The sequence below is a fragment of the Equus caballus genome, chromosome 22 (assembly GCF_041296265.1).
Source record: "Equus caballus isolate H_3958 breed thoroughbred chromosome 22, TB-T2T, whole genome shotgun sequence".
NCBI lineage: Eukaryota > Metazoa > Chordata > Mammalia > Perissodactyla > Equidae > Equus > Equus caballus.
Genome location: NC_091705.1, coordinates 23,783,028 through 23,806,251, shown reverse-complemented (window position 1 = coordinate 23,806,251; position 23,224 = coordinate 23,783,028). Strand labels below are relative to the sequence as shown.

Sequence of the window (23,224 nt, the reverse complement as noted above, 5' to 3'; positions counted from 1 at the left end):
TTTGAGTTGCTGGGAGACGCCCAAAAGGGGAGGTCACAGGCTGTGGGACATCAGGGTCTGGGATGTGGGGGTAAGGTCTCGGCTGGAGACAGAAAGCTGGGGGTCACTGGCATCCGGGTGGTGTTTAAAGCCACGAGACAGGATGGGGTCAGGGGGGAGGGAGGGAGGGGAGGAGAAGAGACCCAAGGACTGCCCCCTGGGGAAGGACATTGCCCGAGGGTGGAAAGAGCCAAGTGGCATCAACACTATTCAATGATGCCCTTGATCGATTTACTTCATGACGCCCACCACCGTGTGGACCTATCTTATTCATTTGTTTCTGATTTATTGCTGTCTGCCCATCTGGGGCATAAGCTCCATGAGAGCAGGGCAGGCAGCACCCCGGACAGTGGCTGGTACTGAGTGGCTCCTATAAATATTTGTTGAATAAACTCACGAACGAGTTGCTTCTTGAAGAATGAGGAGAATTTTAGTGAACCAGAAGGGAGTGGGAAAGGCATGCCAGGCGGAGGGAACTGCATAGACAATGGCTAGGAGGTGGGAGAGTGCAGGGTGGACCTCCCTCTGCATCCCTTCATGCCTGCTGTCAGGCTGAGCCCACGCGAGGCCGCTAGTCAAGGCTTGTTGACTGACTGTTTGACTAACGGGTCAGTGGAAGGGCAGGGAGCAGAGACGGCCATCTCACCTCCTATCAGGTAGGGATTCTCGATATATCGCTGAGCTACATAGTTCTCCACGGGAATGTCCTCTTTCTGGTCGTCAGAACTTCTTGCGTCCTAGTTGTAACAATAAGCAATACTAACATTTATGGAGCATTTCCTGTGTACTAGGCACTGTGTTAGGCACTCTACTTGGGTATGTCACTTGATCCTTAAGTCAACCGCATCAGGGAAGTACTAGTGTTATCCCCATTTTACAGATGAGAAACTGAAGCACAGATAGGGGGAGTGACTTGCCCAAGGCCACACAGCTGGTCAGTGATGCAGCTGGGAAGTGGACCTACACAGGCTAGGCCCAGAGCCTGGGCATTTAACCTCCAGACCCGCACTGCCCAGTAGGGCAGCCGCTGGCCACATGTGGCTCCATATAGTCACAGTGAAATTGATTAACTAAGTGAAATTACGTGCTACAATGTGAATGAACCTTGTAGACATAATGCTAATTGAAATTAGCCAGACGCAAAAGGACGCATATTGTATGATCCCACTTATGTGAGGTACCTGGAGTACCACATCCACAGAGACAGAAAGTAGAATGGTGGTTGCCAGGCGCTGGGGAAGCTGAAAAAGTCCTGGAGATGGATGGTGGTGATGGTTGCACAACGCCACTGAACTGTGCACTCAAAAATGGTTCAAATGGCAAAGTTTATATGTATATTACAATAAAAAAGGAAATAAATAAAAAATCCAGTCTTTGGGTCGCACTAGCTGCATTTCAAGTGCTCAGTATCAACCCGTGGCTGGCGGTCACCAGGGTGGAGAGCACGGTATGCACTGTTTCCATCCCTGTGGAAGCTTCCGTGGGTCAGAGCTGCCAAGAGCACACACAGGCCCCAGAGGACATTCCGCTCCCTTCTCTCCTGCTAGTTCCTTCCCGGCCAGCGCAGCTCAGGAGGAAGCAGAGCTCTCTCCCACCTGCAGGGCACCTCACAGCCTGCACACCCTTCCCCACCCACTGTCCCCTTCACAGGGACCTTGCGAGGAAACCGAGGCCCAAAGTCAGGTGTCACACATTTGAGGTCACATGACAGCCCAGTGGCAGGGACACTGGAACTTGGGGCTTCTGGCCCCAAGGGCAGGATTTTCTACACCTCTCATCACTCCCGCCCCCCATGCTGCTTCAGGACAGAGGCAGCCAGGCCTCCCCTTCAGGGACCCCCGACTTAGACTCACATGGCTGCCAGAGGGGTTGGCAGTGCTCCGGGCTGGCTGGGCCTCCAGGCTGGTGAGCTTCTTCCCGGCGTTGCCCTGATGGTTTCATGGGAGAATCCGAGACACACAGCAGAGGGGGGAAACGCATTTATTGAGCGCCTGCTGTAGCCTGCTGCTGCAGGAGGTGCTGGTCGTGAGGGAGTTTGGTCATCCCACAAGTCTCACCCTCCCTGCACCATTATCATCTCTAAGGTTCTGAGAGGTTAAGCAATTTTCCCAAGACCACACAGCTGCTGAATGGTAGAGGCAGGACTGGAACCAGGATTTCTACTGCACCGCATCCTGCGACCTGCGACGAGGATGGGGTGGAGGGGAGGAAGGGAGCCAACTCAGGCTCAGTCTAGGACCTTGAGGAAGAGTTAGTTAGCTAAACTCTTCCCAGCCAGGTGAGCAGGAGGCCCAGGCAAAGAACACACTGTTCTCAGCTTTTGGGCATATTAATTCCTTGCATCCTCAGCAGGTATTATTACTATCCCCCAGTTACGTGGGCACAGAGAGGTAAAGTAACTTGCCCAAGGTCCCACAGCTATTAAGTGGCAAGGTCAGGATTTGAACCCAGGCAATCTGCTCCAGAGAGCCCATTCCCATGGGCAGGCCTGTGGACAGAGCTCTTCTACCAGCCCTCTGAGCTTTGAGGGCAGGAAGAAAGGGCCCCTCGTCCCAGAAAGAGCAAAGGAGGGTTTGGGGAGGAAGGGGGAGAGGCAAGCTCACCTTCCTCCAGTCCATGATGTCCTTCAGCCTCCGGAAGAGGAAGATGCCCTTCCCCTGTGACCGGGCCACCTGGGGGGGTGAGGTTGGTGAAGAAAGGTGGGCTCTCAGCTCTGTGTGCTTCCTTGTTGGCCCCTGCGCCCAGGCCCCTCCCCAGCACCTCTGTCTCCATCTTCCCCACGGCCCCCAGCCTTCCCCAGAGGAATGGCCCCTTCCGCCCCCTGCAGGGGCTGGGACAGAGAAGGTGCTAAGGCTGGGGAAGGCAGGGAAGCGGGAAGGAAAGTGCAAGACCGACCTAGCTCTCAAAGGCACGCAGTTGCATGCATAATACAAAAGAGCAGACAATTAAAAAACCATTTCCAAGAGTCCTGGGAACATATCATCCAATTCTTTTTTTGGAAATCAATTTGCCTTCCTAATTAGGTTTTGCTTCGGCTAACACTGAACTCGCTCTGCCTTCGCTGAATCCCAGCATGGATAATTCATAGCTTCCCAGAGTCTAGGGGCTGGGGAATTTTTAATATCATGCAGAGCAGTCGGCACCAAAGGCATTACTCCCTCCTGTGACATTCCTCTACGATGTCACCTGCCTGGCCTTGCACACCCATAGCGCCAGGGAGCTCACCACCCTCCCCCATCTCCCGACAGCCCATTTTGTTGCAGGATAGCTCTAGTAAGCAGTCATCCAACAGGTATATATTAGGTGTCTACTGTGTGCTGGGCATTATGCTATAGCAGTAACCCAGATCTCATGGAGCTTTCACAGCCTAAACCGTATTGAGCTAAAATTTGCCAGCCTGGTTCTGGCCTCTAGGGCTTCCTAGAACAAATCTGATTATTGGGGCAGATCAGCCCTTTGATTATCTGCAGCCTCTGAGCAGGTCTCCCTGAGTCATCTTTTCTCCAGCATAAAGGCCCCCAGCGAGTGCGAAGTCTCATTTCCCTCTGTTCTCCTCTGAGCACGGCTCAGCTCGTCAACGTGGGGCTCTCTGTACAGTGTAGGGGCGGGCAGAGCTGTCAGGCCCCGCTCTACAGGTTGCCCACTGCATGAAGGGCTCCCAGGTGTGGGGGCAGTGGAAGCTGACACCCAGCCCTGCTCTGCCTGCAGTACTGTGCACCCTGGTTCATGGCTATGTGTTCCCAGAAAATGGCTCGGGGACAGTCACATGGGCACAGTATTTTGGAAAGCAACTAATCAGTGTGCTCCAAGGGCTTCCAGCCATTCACAGCCATGCAAAGTCTTCATGAAAGATCACCGAACGTCAACAACGAAAAGACACTCAGCTTCATTAGTCTTCAGGGAAATGCAAATGAAAACCCCAAAAGGATACCACCACACACTCCCTGAGAATGGCTAAAATTAAAGACAGACAATGTCAAGTGTTGATGAAGACGTGGAGAAACTGGAACTCTCACGACTGCTGGTGGGAGTGCCCACTGTTTGGAAACTGGCAGCATCCACTAAAGCTGCACCTAGGCATCCCCTATGACGCCGCAGTTCCTCTCCTAGGTACCTACACGACAGAAACACGTGCATATGGGCACCCATGGACATGCACAGGAACGTCCATGGCAGCCCAAATCATCATAGCTCCAACCTCGAAACTCCCAAAGGGATAAACACCCACTCAAGGAATAGTATACAACAAGGATCATTAACAATTTACAATTACCCACATCAGTACAGATGAAGTGCATGAAAATAACATTGAGGGACAGAAACCAGATACAACGTAGCCATACTATATGATTCCAATTATTGAAAGCACAAAAGCAGGCAAATGAACCTATGCTGTTAGTGACTTGGGGAAAGTGGAAAAGGGTCTGAGGGGAGCTGTTGAAGGGCTGGTAATGTTCAGTTTATGGCCTAGGTGCTGGTTACTTGAGCGTGTTCACTTGTAAAATTTTATCAAGCTGTACTCCTATAATCTAGGCACATTCTGTTTTATTAAACTTCAATTAAAAAGTTTTTTTGAGGTTCACACGTTATGATGTAGGAACCCCGGCCCCCACTCCCACTCCTGTTGGCTGCCTCCCCTACAGCCGTCCCCCTTGAGGCTTGACAGACCATATTCTTGTTTTCCCAGCCTCCCTTGCAGCTAGTGGAAACCATGTGACCAGTTTTGGCCAATGAGACCTAAGGCGAGATTGGCTTGGAGCTTCAAGGCTTCTGAGAAAGATTTCCTCTCTGTTAAAAATATTGGGATGGGAGTGAGAGAGAGAGAAAGAAAGAAATGCCTGGCCCCTTTCCTTCCTTCTTTGAATGCCACAGACTGAGGAGGTGATGCCTGCAAATACAGCAGCCATGTCACATGGATGAGGTGACAAGCCTGATGACAGAAAGCCAACACACTGAGGATGCAGAGTGGACAAAGAGAAGGAGCAGGGCTTTTAAGGGCATCATTGAGCACATTCCCAAACCTGGAACTTCCTGCCCCCAGCTTTCTTGTTATATGAGATAATGAAATGCCTTTGCTGCTTAAAGCATTGTTGGTAACTGACATGCCTGTTCCAGGAGATGCCCTCCTAAGGGAATAATCCTAGAGTGGAAAATAAACTTCCTGCATCATCATCTATCAGGGTTGTTAAGACTGGAAATCACCTAATAGCTAGCTCCAGCAGATTGTAGTTTCCAAAAGCAGTCACAACAATATTTCCAGTCCCATATGTTTTCCAGAACCTTTCTACCCCTGACCTCCATCAAGCGGTAAAGTCAATGTGCCCTCCCCTTGAATCTGGGCGAGCCTTTAGGACTGTCTCGAACAATCGTGCATGGCAGAAGTGACGTTGTGTGCATTCCAATGCTGGGTCATAAAAGTCAATACAGCTTCCACACAGCTTTCTCTTTGGGGATGGGCACCCTTGGGACCCAGCCCCCGCGCTGCGAGGAAGCTCAGGTCACATGGAGAAGCCACAGGGAGGGCCACTGAGCCTTCCAGCCCTCAACTCTGGCTGAGCTCCCAGCCGGCAGCCGGCACCAACTTGCCAGCTGAGTGAGTGAGCCAGCGTGGAAGCTGACCTTCCTGCCCTCAGGGAAGCTGCCTCAGTGGAAGCTGGAGCAGCGACGAGCCATCCCTGTCAAGTGTTCCCCAAACTGGAGGCCCACGAGCTAAATAGGACACGGCTGTCGTTTCAAGCCATGGAGTTTTGGGGTGCAGCAATGGAACCAGAACACCAACTTTAGGAAAATGCTTCATAACAATGGCACCACCAGCAGCTAAGTCTTCTCAGATGTTCTGTATGTGCCAGGCACAAGGATTTACACACACTACCTCATTAAAGTTTTCTTTAAAACTCCTATATATAGGCATTAATATTATCCCCATTTTGCCGCCAAGGAAACCAAGGAACAGAGAGGCGAGCACTCTGCTTAGGGTTACCCAACCAGTAGGTGACAAATTCAGGACAGTTAAATCTGTGCTTCACAAGCCTGGCGCTCGCGCACCTCCTGCAAAGTGCCGGGGAGAACACAAAATCACGTGATCAACATGGTGTGACTTCCGGGAGTATGACCTTTACTTGATAATTTGGGAGGAAAATATTTTTATATTATTTTTATAAAAAGATACGTTATTGATTAGAAAACAATAGGAATGGATATTAGAATGAACCACGCTTTGATTTTGCAGCACGTGCGGCCACTCGCAGCCTTGCAGATGTGGGGGGTGGTCTCCCCAGCAGCCCTTCCCTTTTTTCCCTGCCAGGAGAATCCCACTCAGATCTCCTCTTCCCCGTGGCCCTTCTCTCCGGGGAGGTCGGAGCCCCCGCGGTGGTCCCATGCCTCTCCCTGCCAGGTGATCGGTCCAGGGATGGACCAGCAGGCTGCCAGCGGAAGTCTGCTACAGGCACTTCTGGGAAGCTGTGTCTTCTTCAAATGGGACACAAGGCCAGGGGGCAGGTGGAGGGGTGAGGAGGTGAAGCTACACCTGCGGCAGCCGTTTTGTGACCGAGAGGAGCAGCCAGCCCACTGGGTTGGGAATTGATGATGACGTTCAGCGGCCCAATAAACCATCCCTGGAGTCGACCTTGCACCATTAAAGGAAATTCTCTGGGGTCTGTAAACTTGAATGAGAAAAAATTTCTCATCTTTATTTTCATTAACCACCCCCCAACCAGATTTTCACACTGCCTCCTGTTACGAACGCAGCAACAAATCCTAGACTACCAGCCACACCAAAGACGTAGCTCTCAAAAGAAATCAGTTCTTTTTCTATCGCATTACGATTGTTACAGATACCTCAAAATACTGTTTATGCTCATGATGACTTTGAAATTACGGTAACCGTTGGGCCTGCTGTAGCCTCTCTTTAATTGTTAATGAAAAACGCTTACATTTCTACAGCATGAAGACTGTTTTAATAGTTTGTGTGGCAGCCAGGAGAAGGCCCTCGAAGGCCTCCGACGGCGGGAGAGCCATGGCTGGGAGCGCCAGGCGCGGCCGCTGAGATGCAGGCTGTGCTCGCCCGGCGGGCCTCGCTGGCTCGCTGGGGCGGCTCCAGGCCAATGACCGAGGACTGCAGGGTCGTGAAGGCTGGCCCACTCCTGGGAGACAGGGGACGCCTCTGACAGTGACTTCAGCTTGAGGCCTCCCCGCAGCCTTGCTGAACTTCCTGTAGGCTGCACAGCAGTCTAGCGGCTTCCGCCCAACCTTCCCTCCCTGTCTCCCTCACCGGGGTCTACAGCTCCCCCAGCCTCCCCGGCGCCCTCTCCCTATTCTCTCACAGGCAAAACTCTGGTGTGTTGAATCTCTTCTTGGCGTCTGTTTCTCCAAGGACCCAGACTAACACGGCTTGATAACTGTTTTTCAATATAGCTGCTTTCTTTCACAATCAAGCCTGTGTTATGTGATGCTTTGGAAAACATTACTCTGTGACAGGGTCCACACATCTCACCAGATGTCAACGAGGCCCACGGCATGAGAACGGTCCAGAAGCCCTGCCCTCTCGTCGAGTTACTTTAATTGCGTTCTCTGTTATTTGCTACCCAAAGCATCCCAACCCTTAGGAGATTTCAGTGAAAAAGCGTGAGAAGCTCCGATTGCGGTAAACCCGAGTCATGGAATGTTCAAATGCGGCTCTCCCTCTGCTGCAATTTGGACGGAGGCCTACAGAGCGGAGGTTGGGTCCTGGGACGCCCACAGCCAGCCCCGAGTGAAGTGCTGGACCAGCCCCGTGGACACACAGATAGACTGACAGACAGGCCCCGGTCCTGACAGCCTGGTGCCTGCCTCCCAGCCACATGAGGGAGGCTGGGGGAGCCGGTGTGGTCCCATTGGTCTGGGTCCCACCCACCTCCCCACCAACCCAAAGGGCCTGAGCTGGTGGGAGGGGAGAATGTTTAGACAAAAAAAAGTTTGGATCGAGGAAATTTTTACCCTAGACTGGACTTTTAAATGCCAAATCCAAGGGCTTGTTCTTATGGTCCCGAGAGTGATAGCAAAGCTCCGTGGGCCGGGCCTGGTGGGAAGAGGGGCCCCGCGGGGTAGCATGGAGGGGACGATGCGGCCTGCTCCCTTCTGAGTCCAACTCAACTCCCCTGTCCAGGACTATTCTGCTGCCAAAGAGGAAGATGAAAGCTCACAGGCCCCCGGGAACCGAGCAGAGGAGACCCCGGAGGAGAAAGGCAGGCCATCGGCTGCCCCAACGGGCCCGGCCACTGCAACCATGTGAAAATTCTTGTGTGTGGGTGGAGGAGAACCAACTGCACCACAAAGATAGGCCCTGTGGGAAGAGTGGAGGGATCCAGGGGACTTTTTCCCTCTATCTTCCAAATTTGGGGTTAGGTTCTATTTTTTATCATTTCCCCACCCCAAAGGAATCCAAGCAACAGGATCCCAGAACGAATGCTCTAGCCCCGTGCTTCTCAGAGTGCAGTGCCCAGACCAGCAGCACCCCCATAACCTGCGGTGATGATCAATTTTATCTGTCACCTTGGCTGGGCAAGGGTGCCCTGTTGTTTGGCCAAGTGCTAGTCTAGATGTGACTGTGCAGGGATCCTGTAGATGGGATCACGTCTACAATCAGCAGACTTTAAGTAGAGGATGTCACCCTGGATGACGTGGGTGAGTGTTATCCAACCAATTGAGGACTGAAGAGCAAAAACTGAGGTTTCCAGAAAAAGAAGCAATTCTGCCTCAAGACTTTCACATAGAAATCCTGCCCGAGTTTTCAGCCTGCTGGCCTGCCCCTGCGGGTTCCAGACTTGCCAGCCCCCACAATATCATGTGAGCCAGTTCCTTAGACACACACCCAAATGGCTCTGTTTCTAACTAGAGCTAGAACTAGAAATGCACCTTCTCAGGCCCCGTGACAGGCCTGCACCACGCCAGGCACTTTAACAAGCTCTTCAGAAAATTCTGACGCACTCTCACGTCTGAGAATTACACCCCCACAGTGTCGGGACTCAGCGTTGTTCGAAATGCAGACTCTTGGGCCCTGCCCAGACCCGCTGAGTCAGGCTCTGCATCTTCACCAGGTGCCCCATGATTTGTGGGCACATTCAAGTCTGGAAAGCGCTGACCTTGGGCTTCCCAGGGGCAGGGGGAACAGACGGTGTGGACTGGACTCTTGGACATGAGAATAAAAATGGTCAATTACTGGGCGCCCGAGTCCCAAGCCCTTTATTTAACTTGTATGATTCACATACACGACATGTACAGCTTCACGGAATTCTCTCACAACCCTGTGGGCAGGCACACCTGTTAATTCCATTTTACAGATGAGGAAATGGACTGAGAGGGGTTGAGTAACCTGCTCAGGGTCACACAGCTGATAAGTAGCAGACACAGAAGTAGAACCCAGGCTAGTCTGACTAGAAGCACCCACTCTCCACACCCCACACCCCAGACGCGGTGCCTCAGCTATTCCGGAGAGAGGACACACACACACACACACACACACACACACACACACGGAGCCAAGATTCCTCCTCTTAATTACAGCTGTCGTTGTGTCTGCCGCTACAAAGGCCGTGGGCTGGGAAAGGAATCAACTTAATATGCGATTGTTCGTTCCCAATTACACAAATTACCATTTGTCTGAGAGGATAATGCTGGGAGCTGGAATGCGCGCAGTGGGTGACAGTGTTCATCGGCCTAACCCCTTCTGCTCCGGCTCCAGAGCCCTCCTCACTGCCCCTTCGCATCGCTGTCCTTGTCTGCTCCGCCTCCAAGATCCCATGCATCGGCCCACACAGGCCCCACAAGGAAGGGCTGCTCCCTCCTACGCGACCCCCAACTCCCTTCCTGAGGCCTGGCACAAGCCCAGAAAACATCAGGGGGCTTTGAGGAGGCCCTTAAAGGCTAGGGTGGCTTTGCGGTGAGGGAGGAAGAGGAAGGTTGAAGGCCTGGTAGGTGCTCTGCCACCCTCGGCCTCCACTCAGTTTCTGGGTCCCTAAACGGCTACCCCCAGATGCAGGGTCTTTGGGCATGCAGTTCCCTCATTCCGGAATGCTCTTCCCTACCTCTGCCCTTCTCCAGGCTGACTCCTCTGCATCCTTCAGGTTGCAGCTTAATGCTAATTCTTATAACAATAATAATAATAACAACTATCATTTATTGAGTACTTAATATGTGCTTTACCTGTGCTAACTCACTTATCACACAACAACACTATGCTATAGGTACTACAGTTATTCTCACTTTGCAGATGGGGAAACTGGGGCCCAGGGAAGTTAAGGAATCCGCCTGAAGTCACACAGCCAGTACGTGGTACAGCTAGTATTTGAACCAAGGGGTTTGGCTTCAAAGTCCAGTCTCCCACTTCTTCAGAGAAGCCTGCCTGGCTGGGGGACATCATCCTACTGTTTTCCCTCCCAGCACCATTCTCCTTAATAATTCTTAGCACAACTGTAATCAAGCATACGTTCCCTGCGAATTGTCCACGCTCAGGAGAGCAGAGACCCATGTCTCACTCGCCAAGGGCTGTGCCTGCAAAGCGCCTGGTTCTGTGCCTGGCACGGGGCAAGTGCTCAGTGTTTGTGGAGGCTTAGACACGGGTCTCAGGCTCCTCCTCTTTAAAACGAGGTTGGTACTACCTCCTCCCAAGGGCCATTATGCGAACTGGGGCATTGCTAGTGAAACACTTGTCACAGCCCGGCCACCATTTCCTTTCATGTCAAGAAGACAGGTCGGGGTCTAAGCTCCGGTGAGGCTCAGGATCCCTGCCCTGGTGTCCTGAGGATCACTTGCCCACCTAGTGAACACTTATTGAGCACCTGCATATACCAGCAGTCACAGCTGCTGGCTCCACACACCTCAGGGAGGAGGAGATGAAGTTGGCCCTTCAGGGGAGCAGGCAGTGCAGCCAAGGCTGGATTCCCAGGCAGAGTCCTGTCCTGAGAATGTGCCCTGAAGGATCCCTGCTCTAGTGTCTAGGAAACCCTTCCTCCTGCCACCCTCTCCCCAGTTCCCAGCAATGGACACTCACCGGCTTCATGATCCAGGTGATTCCTGGGTTTTTGCGAAACTCCTCCACAAACAGGTGGTACTCGCATGGCATCTCAAAGGTTTTGGGGAAGAAGTCGCACTTGGCTGCCTCCAGCTTTCCTGCCTCACGCTCCAGCTGTTTCCGGAACCGCTTCAGGTTCTTCACCATGTAGTTCTTGCGGGTCAGCTGAGCAGCAGGATTGGGGGGCAGGGGGGATAGGCCCTTAGTACTTGTGCCCACTGCCCTGCTCCGCTTCTCAACCCACCAACTGCCCCCCAACCCCTGCAGCCTCCACCCTCTGGCCCACAGAACAACAAGAACAGTGAGAGTACCTCTGACTGAGGGCCTGCTGCTCTAGAATGATCCCCACGTTCCAGGCCCCGAAGGCTGTCAGCTGCCCAGAGCTATCCAGCTAACGGGCAGCACAGCCACGGTTTGACCCCAGGCCTGTCTGACTCCCAAGTTCATGTTTCTAACCGCAAAGCTGCACTAAACTCTTTTTTTTTTTTTCTGCTTTATCTCCCCAAAACCCCCTGTACACAGTTGTATATCTTAGTTGCAGGTCCTTCTAGTTGTGGGATGTACACTAAACTTTTAAAATCTCCTACCACTGGCTCCTCCAGCCCCGTCTGTGTGGTCTGGTTTCTCCAGACCTCTCTCCTATCTCTAGACTCCAAACTGCTCAACTTGCCTCACCCTGAAATCCCCATCATCCCTCAAGCATCCCGCCCCCTTTGCACCCCCAAGCCAGCCTGCCCCTCACATCTCTGGTGCTAAAAAGCCAACCAGCCCGTGACTTCAATCCTCACCCCAGGACAGCTGTTCCTCAGGTCTTAGATCCCGCCCCCTCACACCATTTTGCTCCTCATATGCCTAGTGCACGCAACTATTCCCCACCTGGCACGAATCCCGAACTCCCTCTTACTTTTCCATTCTGGTCCTTGCCCCCTAAAGCCAGCTCCTGCTCAGTGCCACACCCAGGGACGTGGGTTGCAGTCCCCTGGGCCCACGCAGCTCACCTCGTAGTGGTTTCGGAAGTGGCTGATCCGCACGTGCTCGTCCATGTAGGTGTGGTCGAAGTTCTCCCGGAGCCAGCTGACATCACACCAGTAGAAATCCCACTCCCCTTCGCTGAGGGTGGGGTAGGACAAAGGTCATGACCTGAGGACCTCAGCACTGCTGGGGGTCAGGGACCCAGAGAGGTGCAGCTGAGGGGTAAGCAGCAGTGTGTCCATCAGGAATCAGGGTGGCCGCCGTGGGCCACTGCTGCCCACGATGTGCTGTTAGGCCAGAGGGAAAACTAGAGAAAGGTTCCTACAGAAATCCAGGCTGCTGGCTTCCTTTGAATAATCAGCAGATCTGGCCACACTGAGCCCAGATGCCTCCTGGCACCTATTGGCTGGACTGAGGAGCGGCCACCAGGTTAGACAGGGCACGCTCTCTCCAGATCACATCCCCACCGCTCTGCATGGCCCATGACAACCAACCAACCTCACCTGATCATGTTACCCACCTGGGCTCTGGAGGCGTCTCCATTGCCACCCCCCAGCCCACACAAGCAAGCAGCGGAATTAGGTAACATCTGCAACCCCTTCCCAGCTCCAAAGGCCCTCCTCTCACTGAGCCCTCAGCACAGCCCCAAACAGTGAGAGCTGACTTCGAGCACGCCTGCAGCTCTAAGTCGGGGGCGGCCTCACTCGCTGAGCACACGGCAGCGTCAGGATTCACCCCAGGCCTGCCTCACTCCAAACTCCAACCCCCGTCTTCACCACCACGCCAGGAGAAGAACAGGAAACCAGACTAAACCATCAAATCTGACATCAAGCTGGGGTGCGGAGAGCAGGGGCCCGAAAAAGACGTGATGGGAAATCAAATAACACCACCACGACTGCTTCCAATTTTTTAAGTAAAAAGTTACAGATATAAGTGAAGCACCATGTATATTCCTGCCTGATTCTATCTCCTTCTCTCCTGCCCCAAAGGGAGCTATGAGCCTGAAGTTGGTATCATTTCTGAGTGTCTTTATAGTGCTACTATCTGTATGTGTGTGTGTGTGTGTGTGTGTGTGTCCAGATTTAGCACAAGGCATTGTTTGGCACATTTGAAAACTTTCTAGTGGCTAGTACTTACACAGTGCTTACCACGTGACACACACTGTTCTAAGTACTTTGAGAATATTAAGTCCTTGATCCCCATAGCAACCCTAAGTGCTAGGTTCTGTTATGCCTATTTTACAGATGAGGAAACTGAGGCACAGAGAGATTAAGGAACTTACCCAAGTTCCTACGGCTAGTAGGTGGCAGAGCAGGATTGGAACTCCAGCCATCGGGCTCTAGAGTTCAAGCTCTGTGGTTAGAACCACTCCCGTCTGTTTCCTTCTAAAACTTGCTTTTTCACCAACCCTTTGTCTTAGATGAACGAATAACGCATTATTCATTCATCCAACCCATATATGTTGAGGTTGTCCTGGTGTCAGAGACAGTGCTGGGCGATTGCCAGGGGCAAGGATACAGGAGGAAATGAAACACCTGGCCAAGTGGTGCATAGAGTCCACTGAGGAGGGTTAACAACAGACAAGGAAACAAATAAATAACTCCATGATGAGGAAACGTGAAACACGCCACAAGTACTCCAGGAGGAGGCCATGACACAGGGTAGCTGAGGGACCTATGTTGGGTGGAGGCCACCCTGTGGAGGTGACATTTCAGCCGAGATCTGAAGGGCAAGGAAGAGCAGCCAGGCCAAGAGCACTGGGGAGAGGGTTCCAGGAGAGGGAAGGGCAGGAACTAAGGCCCTGAGGTTGGGAAGGGCATGTTCAAGGACGTGAAAAAAGCCAGAGTGGAGGGAGAAAGGTCAAGGATGTAGCTAAAGAGTGGGGTGGGGCCCAGTCAAGCAAGGCCTTGCAGACCATGGTGTGGAGTTTGCATTCTTTTCTAATTCTGAAAGTTCGTCCATTTGTACCCCCTCTTCACAACTATCACATTCAAGTTGCTCTTAAATCACCCAGGAAGACATTAACTGCTCAACAAGGCCAGCAGGGATCCAGGTTCCTCTGCCCTCCCAGTCTGCCATCCTTAACATGTTGTCCTCATGCTCATCACCTCAGGCTGATGACGGTTGCCACAGTTCCAGGCATCACATCAGCATGCTCAGTGGGAAGCAAGAGAAGGGACAGCTCTGGCCGCATCTGTTCCAAACTCTGACCTCACAGACTGACAGTCTGAACTGAGACGTGATTCTGCCTGGAAATAGCAGACCCTAGGTTAGATCCTAAAGGATGAGGCCTCACATTCACAGAGCCAGGTCTTGTGTAAAGACCCTGGCCTCTGGTCCTTCCTGGTTTGAGGATGCCTGAGGCAATTTAGGATCAGCCATGGAGCAACTTGCTTCGTGGATTCCCACATCGTCAGCATCAGACAGGTGGGCCCTCTTCCACCTGATGATGGAGTGAGGCTGAAGAGGGGCAGGAGGCGGCTTGAGGTCACACAGCAGGTCAGGACAGTGCCCTTCCCCATACACCACCCCCACCTGCCAGTCACCTGCTGTCATCTCCCAACTCCCCCCGCCCCCCATCCTGCACTACATTCAGTTCTTTTGGATCCAGGGAAAGAAACCCCATCCCGATATTAGTGTGATGCATGAGAGAACCAAGAAGCAAAATCCACAGTGGCTGCCACCATTGCCATCATCAACATCATTATCATGGTCATAATATTCCCCAAAGTCCCAAAGAGAGGACTCCGCCATCTTGGATTACCTGTACCACAGCCTGCTATAGACAACTCCTAATTTTCTGTGGGATGATTTAGTCAAAGCCTGTCTCTTCCGCTAGATCCCAGCACCAGGCAGCAGGAATCATGGATTCAGCCATCTGCTCCTTTGCTCATTCATTCACTGTATGGCCACTGGAACAGGGCGGAGATGAACCTGGGACTCTGCAGACAGACAGACCAGGTGCAAATCGTAGCCCAAGCCCTTACAGGCTGAGTGACCTCCAACTTGGCATTTTTTACTCTTTTGTGTCCAGTTTCATCATCAGTAAAATGGGGATGATAACAGCACCTACCCTGAAAGTTTGCTGTGATTATTTATAGAGGTCATGCATGAAAAGTGCTGAAGAGCGCCTAGCAGGCATAACTGTTGTTTTGCAACAAATATTTACTGAGCACCACACGGGGCGGCTGGCTGCCTCACCCCTCATATCCATTCTCCTCTTTTTCTATAGTAATAGAATTCCCAACATTTACCTGGGAAAATGTAGTCTACACTTTCCAGAATAAAGACTACATTTTCCAGATTCCCTTGCAGCTAGGTGTGTCCAAATGGCTAAGTTCCAGCCAGTGAAATGTGAAGGACTGTTAGGTTGGGTCCTTCAAGGGCAGGGCATGCCTTTTCTGGCCTCCTTCCTACCTATTACTGATTGGAATATGGCTGTGAGGCTGGAGCTCCACCTGGGACCATGAGGACGAGGGCCTCACTCAAGGGATAGCAGAGTAGGAAGACGGAAAAAGATGGGGCCCACATTTTCATACCATCTCTGAACTTCCCACATCCGGGCTTCAATGGGAGAGATAAATAAACTTCTAGTCCATCAAAGTCTCTTTTACTTTGGGTCTCTGTTACATACATCCAAGCCTTACCCTAACTAATATTAGCACCTACTGTGTGCCAGCTATTGTAGGCTTATTCATCTCAGTATCTCCTGGGGCCAGTACAGAAGAAGAAACATAGGCTTAGAGTCAAGTAACTTATTCAAGGTCACAGAACTAGTAAGTGGCCAGAGAAAAGCAGCCCTTGACCTGGACTGTCACTGGAGGACTCAGCCCAGCAGATCTGTGACGGATGTATTCCTTGTTTCTACTGAGAGCCACAGCATACTGGCTGTGGATTAGTAAACTGAACTGGGTTTGAATCCTACTTACGTGCTGTGTGATCTTGAGCAATTGGGTAGATACCTCTGAACATAATCATATCCTGCTGGATGGTTGTAAGGCCCAAGTAAGACAGAGATGGCATCAGTAATGCACCTGATACACTGTGAGTGCCAAATAAATGTCAGCCCATGTCACAGCCAAATTGGGACAAGTCCCCATAGCCACCCAGCAGAACTGGGAGAAAAACAAAGGGAGACAGGACCTGTGAGGCAAAGGGAAGGAGGGATGAGGTTGGAGGGGGTGGTGTCTTACTCCTTCACTTCCACCCATCCCGGCCTGTTGCGAAGGACGTCCATGAGAGTATTCATAAGGGTAGTCTTGAACCGGATCGATGCTCTCTGCTCTCTGCAAGACAAACCAACAGAATTCTTTCTCAGGATCAATTACTTCCCTAGGATGGTCCAAGGATAGGAAAAAATGGGGAAGAAAGAAAGGTCAAGTTCCGTACTTGGAAATGCCAAAACACAGAATTACCGAATTTCAGAATTTAGCACCATAACATGCAACACTCAATCAAGTTTAGAATTACAGAATTTTTGAATTGTTGAAAAATAATAGCAATCATTTTATTTGGTACCCACTATGTGCCAGGCATGGTCTGATTCCTTTACATGTGTCATCACAAACCCTTATATGAAATGATAAGTATTTGCAAATCCCCTTTTCTGGCACTCATCTGGGAAGATGGAGCAAATGTCCTTTTCCCTATTCCTCTTCCTCCTACAGCTAAAACCCTAGAACATTACATATAAAACAAACAAAAGAAGACTCTGAAAGGTAGACAGAAGAAGGCAGACTGGCTAGGGACCTCGACCCAAGGAACAACATGGTGGTGAATTCCCCGGGTTTTCTTTTTGCCTCATAGATCCCCAGTGTGAAGATGAAGAAGTGGGAAGCCTGAAATGCCAATGGACACAGACAAAAAAGCTCTCTCAAAAGCCTCCTTTCTCTAGCCAAAGGAGCAAGACAGAAGACTTAGACAATAACTCCTCTACTCCAGCCAACTGCCGCAGAAACAAATCTGTGGCCCACCCCCACTCACGCTAGCAAAGGCTGAGTGGGGAAACTAGACTTCTCACAAGGTTGTAATAAAGCACCCCTATTCCCCCTAAGACCCCTGCTAGGTGGTGTTGGAGACGGTCAAAGATGGAGCTGGGCTTTTATCCCTAACAGGTGGTAGTAAGGCTCCCACCCGCACTGTGTCAGTACAGACCATCTGCCTAGGCTTCCACCCCCACCTGGCAGTAAGGAGGTGCCCTTTCCCCTGGAGGTTGATGTCAAAGGAGGCCTAGAGGACAGTCAGGACTTTCACTACCACCCAGCAGTAACAAGGCTACACACCCAGTGGTGTCCATACAGGCGAGGTGGGGAGCAGTAACAAGGGACTCCTAACCCTCCCAGTCAGAGTGGCATCAGTGGAGGCCTAGTGGAGCCAGAACTCTCACTCCACCCAGCAGTAAGGAGGAGCCCCCTCTCCCCTCAGGTGTCAATGGACGCCAAGAAGGGAATCTGGACTTCTACCCTACGAGGCAGCAATAAGGTGGTACTATGTCCCCTTCTCTAGCCAGAGTGGTGTCAGAGAAAGTCAGCTAAAACAGGTTTAAATAAGGTCCAGAGTTCTATAACATAATACCCTAAATGTTCAGGTTTCAATCGAAAAATTGCTTGTCATACCAAGGATCAGGAAAATCACAATGTGACTGAAAGACAAAAAACAATCAATAGACGCCAACACCAAAATGGCCAAAAATAACCAGACGTGTTAGAATTTTCTGACAAATATTTTAAAGGGGTCATCATAAAAATGTTTCAGTGAGTAATTAAGAACACATTTGAAGAACATGTGCCAAACACGGGAAGAAAGCAAGGACGCCCACTCTCACCACTCTCATTCAACAAAGCACTGGAAGTTCTAGCCAACGCAACAAGGCAAGAAAAGAAAATCAAAGGGATAGAGATCAGAAAAGAAGATAAAAACACCTGTCCTTTCCTGCACATTACTATGTTAAAAATTCCAAGGAATCTAAAAAAAACAACAACTCATGGACTAATAGGTGAGTTCAGTGAGATCACAGGATATAAAACAAACAGACAAAAATCAAATTGTATTTCTGTATACTACCAATGAACACTGAAATAAAAAATACAACTTACAATTACTTAAAAAAAGAAATATTTAGGTGTAAATCTAACAAAATATGCACAGGACTTATGTACTGAAAACTACAAAATGCTAATGCAAAAAGTCAGAAAAGATCTAGATAAGTTGAGAACCCCACTGAGTTCATGGATTGGAAGACTCAGTGGGGTGGGGATGCCAAGTCTCCCCAGATTGGTGTGCGGATTTAATACCATTCCTGGGATCCAAATGCTAGTAAGATATTTTGTAGATATAGATAAGATAATTCTAAAATGTATATGGAAAGGCAGAGGAACTAGAATATCTAAAACGATTTTGAAAAGAAGAATAAAATGGGATAAATCAGTCGAACTAATTTCAAAAAGTATTATGTAGCTATCGTAATTAAGACTGTGTGGTACTGAGAAAGGGAGACACACGTAGACCAATGGAATGGAACAAAGAACCAAGAGATAGACCCACACAAATATGCCAATTGAGTTTTGACAAATGAACAAAAGTAATTCAATGGAGGAAAAATAGCCTTTTCAACAAATGGCGCTGGAGTGATTGGATATGCATATGCCAAAAAGGAACCTAGGCCTAAACCTCATACTTTACACAAAAATTAACTCAAAATGGATCACAAACAAGTACAAATTGTAAAACTATAAAACATAGGAGAAAATCTTTGGGATCTAAAGGCTAAGCGAAGAATTCTTAGACTTGACACTGTAATCATGGTCCTTAACAGGAAAAATTGATAAATTGGACTTCTTCAAGATTAAAACTGTTTATGCCGGGGTGGCCCTGTGGCTGAGTAGTTGAATTCGCCCACTCTGCTTTGGAGGCCCAGGGTTTCGTCAGTTGGGATCCTGGCTGCAGATGTGGCACCGCTCATCAGGCCATGCTGAGGGGACATCCCACATGCCACAACTAGAAGGACCTACAGCTAGAATATACAACTATGTACTAGGGGGCTTTGGGGAGAAGAATAAGAAGAAGAAAAAAAAGAAGATTGGCAATAGATGTTAGCTCAGGTGCCAATCCTTAAAAAGAAAAAGGAGGGGGGGAGTTTGCTCCTTGAAAGACTCTGTTAAGTCAATACAAAGACAAGCTACAGACTTGGAGGGAATATTTGCAACCACATATTTGACAAAGGACTACTATCTAGAATACACAAAACTTATCAAAACTCAACATTTAAAAAAAATTCATGGCCAATAGGCACATGAAAAGATGTTCAACATCACTAATCATCAGGAAAATGCAAATCAAAACTACACTAAGACATCAGCTTACATCTGTTAGAATGGCTAGAATCACCAAGAGAAAAAATAAATGTTGGAGAGGGTGAGGAGAAAAGGGAACCCTCATACACTACTGGTGGGAATGCAAACTGGTGAAGCCACTATGGAAAACAGTACGGAGATTCCCCAAAAAATTAAAAATAGAAATACCACATGATTCAGCTATCCCTCTACTGGGTGTTTATCCAAAGAACTTGAAATCAACAATTCAAAGAGATTTATGCACCCCTATGTTCACTGCAGCATTATTCACAATAGACAAGATGTGGAAGCAACCCAAGTGCCCATCGACTGATGAGTGGATAGAGAATATGTGGGATGTATACACAATGGAATACTACTCAGCCATGAAAAAAAATAAAATTGTCCCATTTGCAACCACATGGATGGACCTTGAGGGTATTACATTATGCGAAATAAGCCAGAGAAAGACAAACACTGTATGATTTCACTTATATGTGGAAGATAAACTAACACACGGACAAAGAGAATAGTTCAGTGGTTACCAGGGGAAGGGGGTTGGGGGGTGAGCACAAAGGGTGAAGGAGTGCACGTATATGGTGACAGACAAACAATAATGTACAACTGAAATTTCACAACGTTATAAACTATTATAACCTCGATAAAAAAAATCCAATTAGAGGGGCTGGCCCCGTGGCCGAGTGGTTAAGTTCGCGCGCTCCACTGCAGGTGGCCCAGTGTTTCGTTGGTTCGAATCCTGGGCGCGGACATGGCACTGCTCATCAAACCAGGCTGAGGCAGCGTCCCACATGCCACAACTAGAAGGACCCACAACGAAGAATATACAACTATGTACCGGGGCTTAGGGGAGAAAGAGGAAAAAATAAAATCTTAAAAAAAAAAAAAAATCCAATTAGAAAATGGGGAAAAGACATAAACAGATATTTCACCAAAGAGGATATACAGATGACAAATAAGCACATGGAAAGATGTTCAACACCATTTTTCATTAGGGAAAAGAAAACTAAAATGACAAGGATATGTCACTACACAAGTATCAGAATGGCTAAAATTTAAAAATGGTGACAACACCAACTGCTGGCAAGGATGCAGAGAAATGGAATCACTCACGCATTGCTGGTGGGAATATAAAAGGTTACAGCCATTCTGGAAAATAATTTGGCAGTTTCTTTAAAAACTAAGCATGCAACTACCATACAATCCAGCAGTTGCACTCCTGGGCATTTATCCCAGTGAAACGAAAACTTATACTCACACAAAAACCTGCGCGTGAATATTCATAACAGCTTTATTCATGATAGCCCCAAACTGTCAACAACCCAGATGTCCTGCAATAGGTGAATGGTTAAACAAATGCTGACACATCTACACCATAGAATACTAGTCAATAAGAAAAAGGAATAAACTATTTATACACTCAACAACCTGGATGAATTTCTAGGGAATTATGCTGAGCGAAAAAGGCCAATCCCAAAAGGTTATTATATATTGAATGGTTCCATTTATGTAACTTTTCAAAGTGACAAAATTATTGAAATGGAGACCAAATTAGCAGTCTCCAGGGGTTAAGGACTGAATGGGGAAGGGATTGTCTGGGGGAGGGGTGGGGGGGAGGGAGGGGGGAGGGGAAGTGGGTGTGGCTATAAAAGGGTAGTATGAGGGATCCTTGTGGTGACGGAAATATTTTCTGTGTCTTGACTGTATCAAAATCAATATCCTGGTTGTGAGATTGTTTGATGGTTTTACTCTATGTCACCATTGGGAGGAACTGAGTAAAGGGCACATGGGATCTCGCTATATTATTTCTTACAATGGCATATGAATCCATGGTTATCTCAAAGTCAATATCTGATTTAAAAAATTTAACACATCTTTAGAAGTCTGGATAATGGCTACCTTTCTCGGGGGATGACTAGAAGAGGGCAGGAGGGGCATTTCTGGGGTGCTGGGGATGTTTTGTTTCCTGATGTGGGTGTATTAAGCTTAACAAAAATTCATTGAGCTGTAAACTTATGATACATGCACCTTTCTGTATAAATAACAGAACTCTATAACAAAATACAGCACAAAGAAAGCTAAAGGACGGCTATAGGTTAAGAAAAATATTTGCAATGCTTATAATCTATAAGTGTATAAAGAACTCCTACAAATCATCTTTAAAAAGACAAAAACTCAATAGAAAAATGCCTAAAGGATATGAACAGGCAATTCATAGCAGAGGAAACTTGAATGACCAATAAGCATGTTAAAAAATACTCAGCCTTACTAATAATCAAGTAAAGGCAAATTAAAATACCAAGGAGAGGATTTCTACTTCGGTTACCATACAAAAGGATGCGAAAGACTTTCACTCCACAGGAACAAGAAGAAAAAACTGTACCAAACAAATGTCATACTTGTCCATGGGGCTAGTGGAGAGCAATGGACAGAAGAAACCTTGACAAACTGATTCCAGAGAGAAACAAGCCCTTCGTGGGTGAGCAGAGAGAGGTGACAGTTTCCCAATCTAGGTGGGGGGCTGCTGCCTGGTCTGGTGTGAGCAAGTGGAGGAATGAGCCCGCCCGGGACAGAGACTTTGCAGGCACCAGGAGAAATCAGCTGAGCTTAGACAAGATGCAGAGTGTCGAAACAAATCAAAATGTGGAAGAAGTCCACTCCAAAACCAAACCTAAGCAAAACCAAATTGTGGCGATTTTGCTTTTTTTTTTTTTTTTTTTGAAAACAGAGTAAAATGGAGAGAGAACCCATACTTCTGCACATTTATGAGGCGTCTGCCTTCTGGCAGCCCAGGCAGAGCTGAATCCAAAAAATAACAAATGAACGAATGAAAAAAACTGAACTGCTCCCTCCCAGGTCAAATACTATCGAGCTAAAAATGGCAGCCCAGGAGGCTGGGCTGGGGGAGAACTCGTTGTAATCAAAGCTTCAGCCCTGCCCGTGCTCAACTCAGCTTCAGGAGGAATCTCGATGATCAGCTTACAGGAAAGGCTTGCAGGCTCTGGGAAATCAATCAATCAATCTCTCTCTCTCTCTCTATATATAGATGTATGGGTGTGGGTGTGGGTGTAATTTTTTGGTTCCACTGTTTTGTTATACATGATGTCAGAATGCAATATAAAAAATATAAGACACAGTAATAAAGCAGAAAAATGTTACGAAAATCAAGAGGAAAAGAGCCAATTAAAATAAACCTATAAATGATACAGTTATTGGAATTATTAGATAAGGACTTGAAACAGATATTATAAATGTGTTAAAGGATTTACATGAGAAGGTGGATATAAAGAGTAAATATATGAGTTACTGCCTAAAAGAAATTGAAAGTCTGAAAAAGAACCAAATGGAAATTCTAGTGCTGAAAACCACGATATATGAAATTAAAAATTCATAGGATGGGCTTGAAAGGAGATTGAATATTGCAGAAGAAAGGATGCTAATGTTAGCCAAAGGGGACAAATTTCCAGTTATAAGTGGAATAACTTCTGGGGATCTAATGTACAGCACGGGGACTAAAGTTAACAATACTGTATTATACACTTGAAGCTGCTGAGAGTAGATCTTAAGTGTTCTCGCCATAACAGCAAGAACAACGAAATGGTAATTATGTGAGGTGAAGGATGTGTTAATTAACCTTATTGTGATAAACATTTTGTGATATATACAGGTATCAAATCATCACATTGTACACCTTAGACTTACACAATGTCGTATGTCAATTATATCTCAATAAAATTGGAAATTTAAAAAAAAAGATAATAAATTTGAAGGCAGGCCAATAGAAATGATTCAAATGGAATTAGAGAGAGAAAAAATT

At 48.4% G+C, this 23,224-nt stretch overlaps 1 protein-coding gene across 8 annotated transcripts in view; it reads right to left on the bottom strand.

The window, feature by feature from the left end:
* The window catches only part of TTLL9 (tubulin tyrosine ligase like 9), a 54,424-nt gene that overhangs the window by 16,597 nt on the left and 14,603 nt on the right, over positions 1-23,224 (bottom strand). For 2 of the 8 annotated variants that reach the window (XM_070247581.1, XM_005604560.4), the window contains exons 3-8: positions 16,252-16,344; positions 12,085-12,196; positions 11,066-11,251; positions 2,643-2,711; positions 1,893-1,967; positions 686-776 (exon numbers count right to left, since the gene is read on the bottom strand). In XM_070247581.1, the coding sequence (XP_070103682.1) occupies positions 686-776; positions 1,893-1,967; positions 2,643-2,711; positions 11,066-11,251; positions 12,085-12,196; positions 16,252-16,307 (589 nt within the window). In that variant the 5' untranslated portion in view covers positions 16,308-16,344. Of the gene's footprint in view, positions 1-685; positions 777-1,892; positions 1,968-2,642; positions 2,712-11,065; positions 11,252-12,084; positions 12,197-12,578; positions 12,748-16,201; positions 16,345-23,224 lie in introns of those variants that run through there. The other 6 variants (XM_070247580.1, XM_070247579.1, XM_070247584.1 and 3 more) reach the window with 5 other exon arrangements.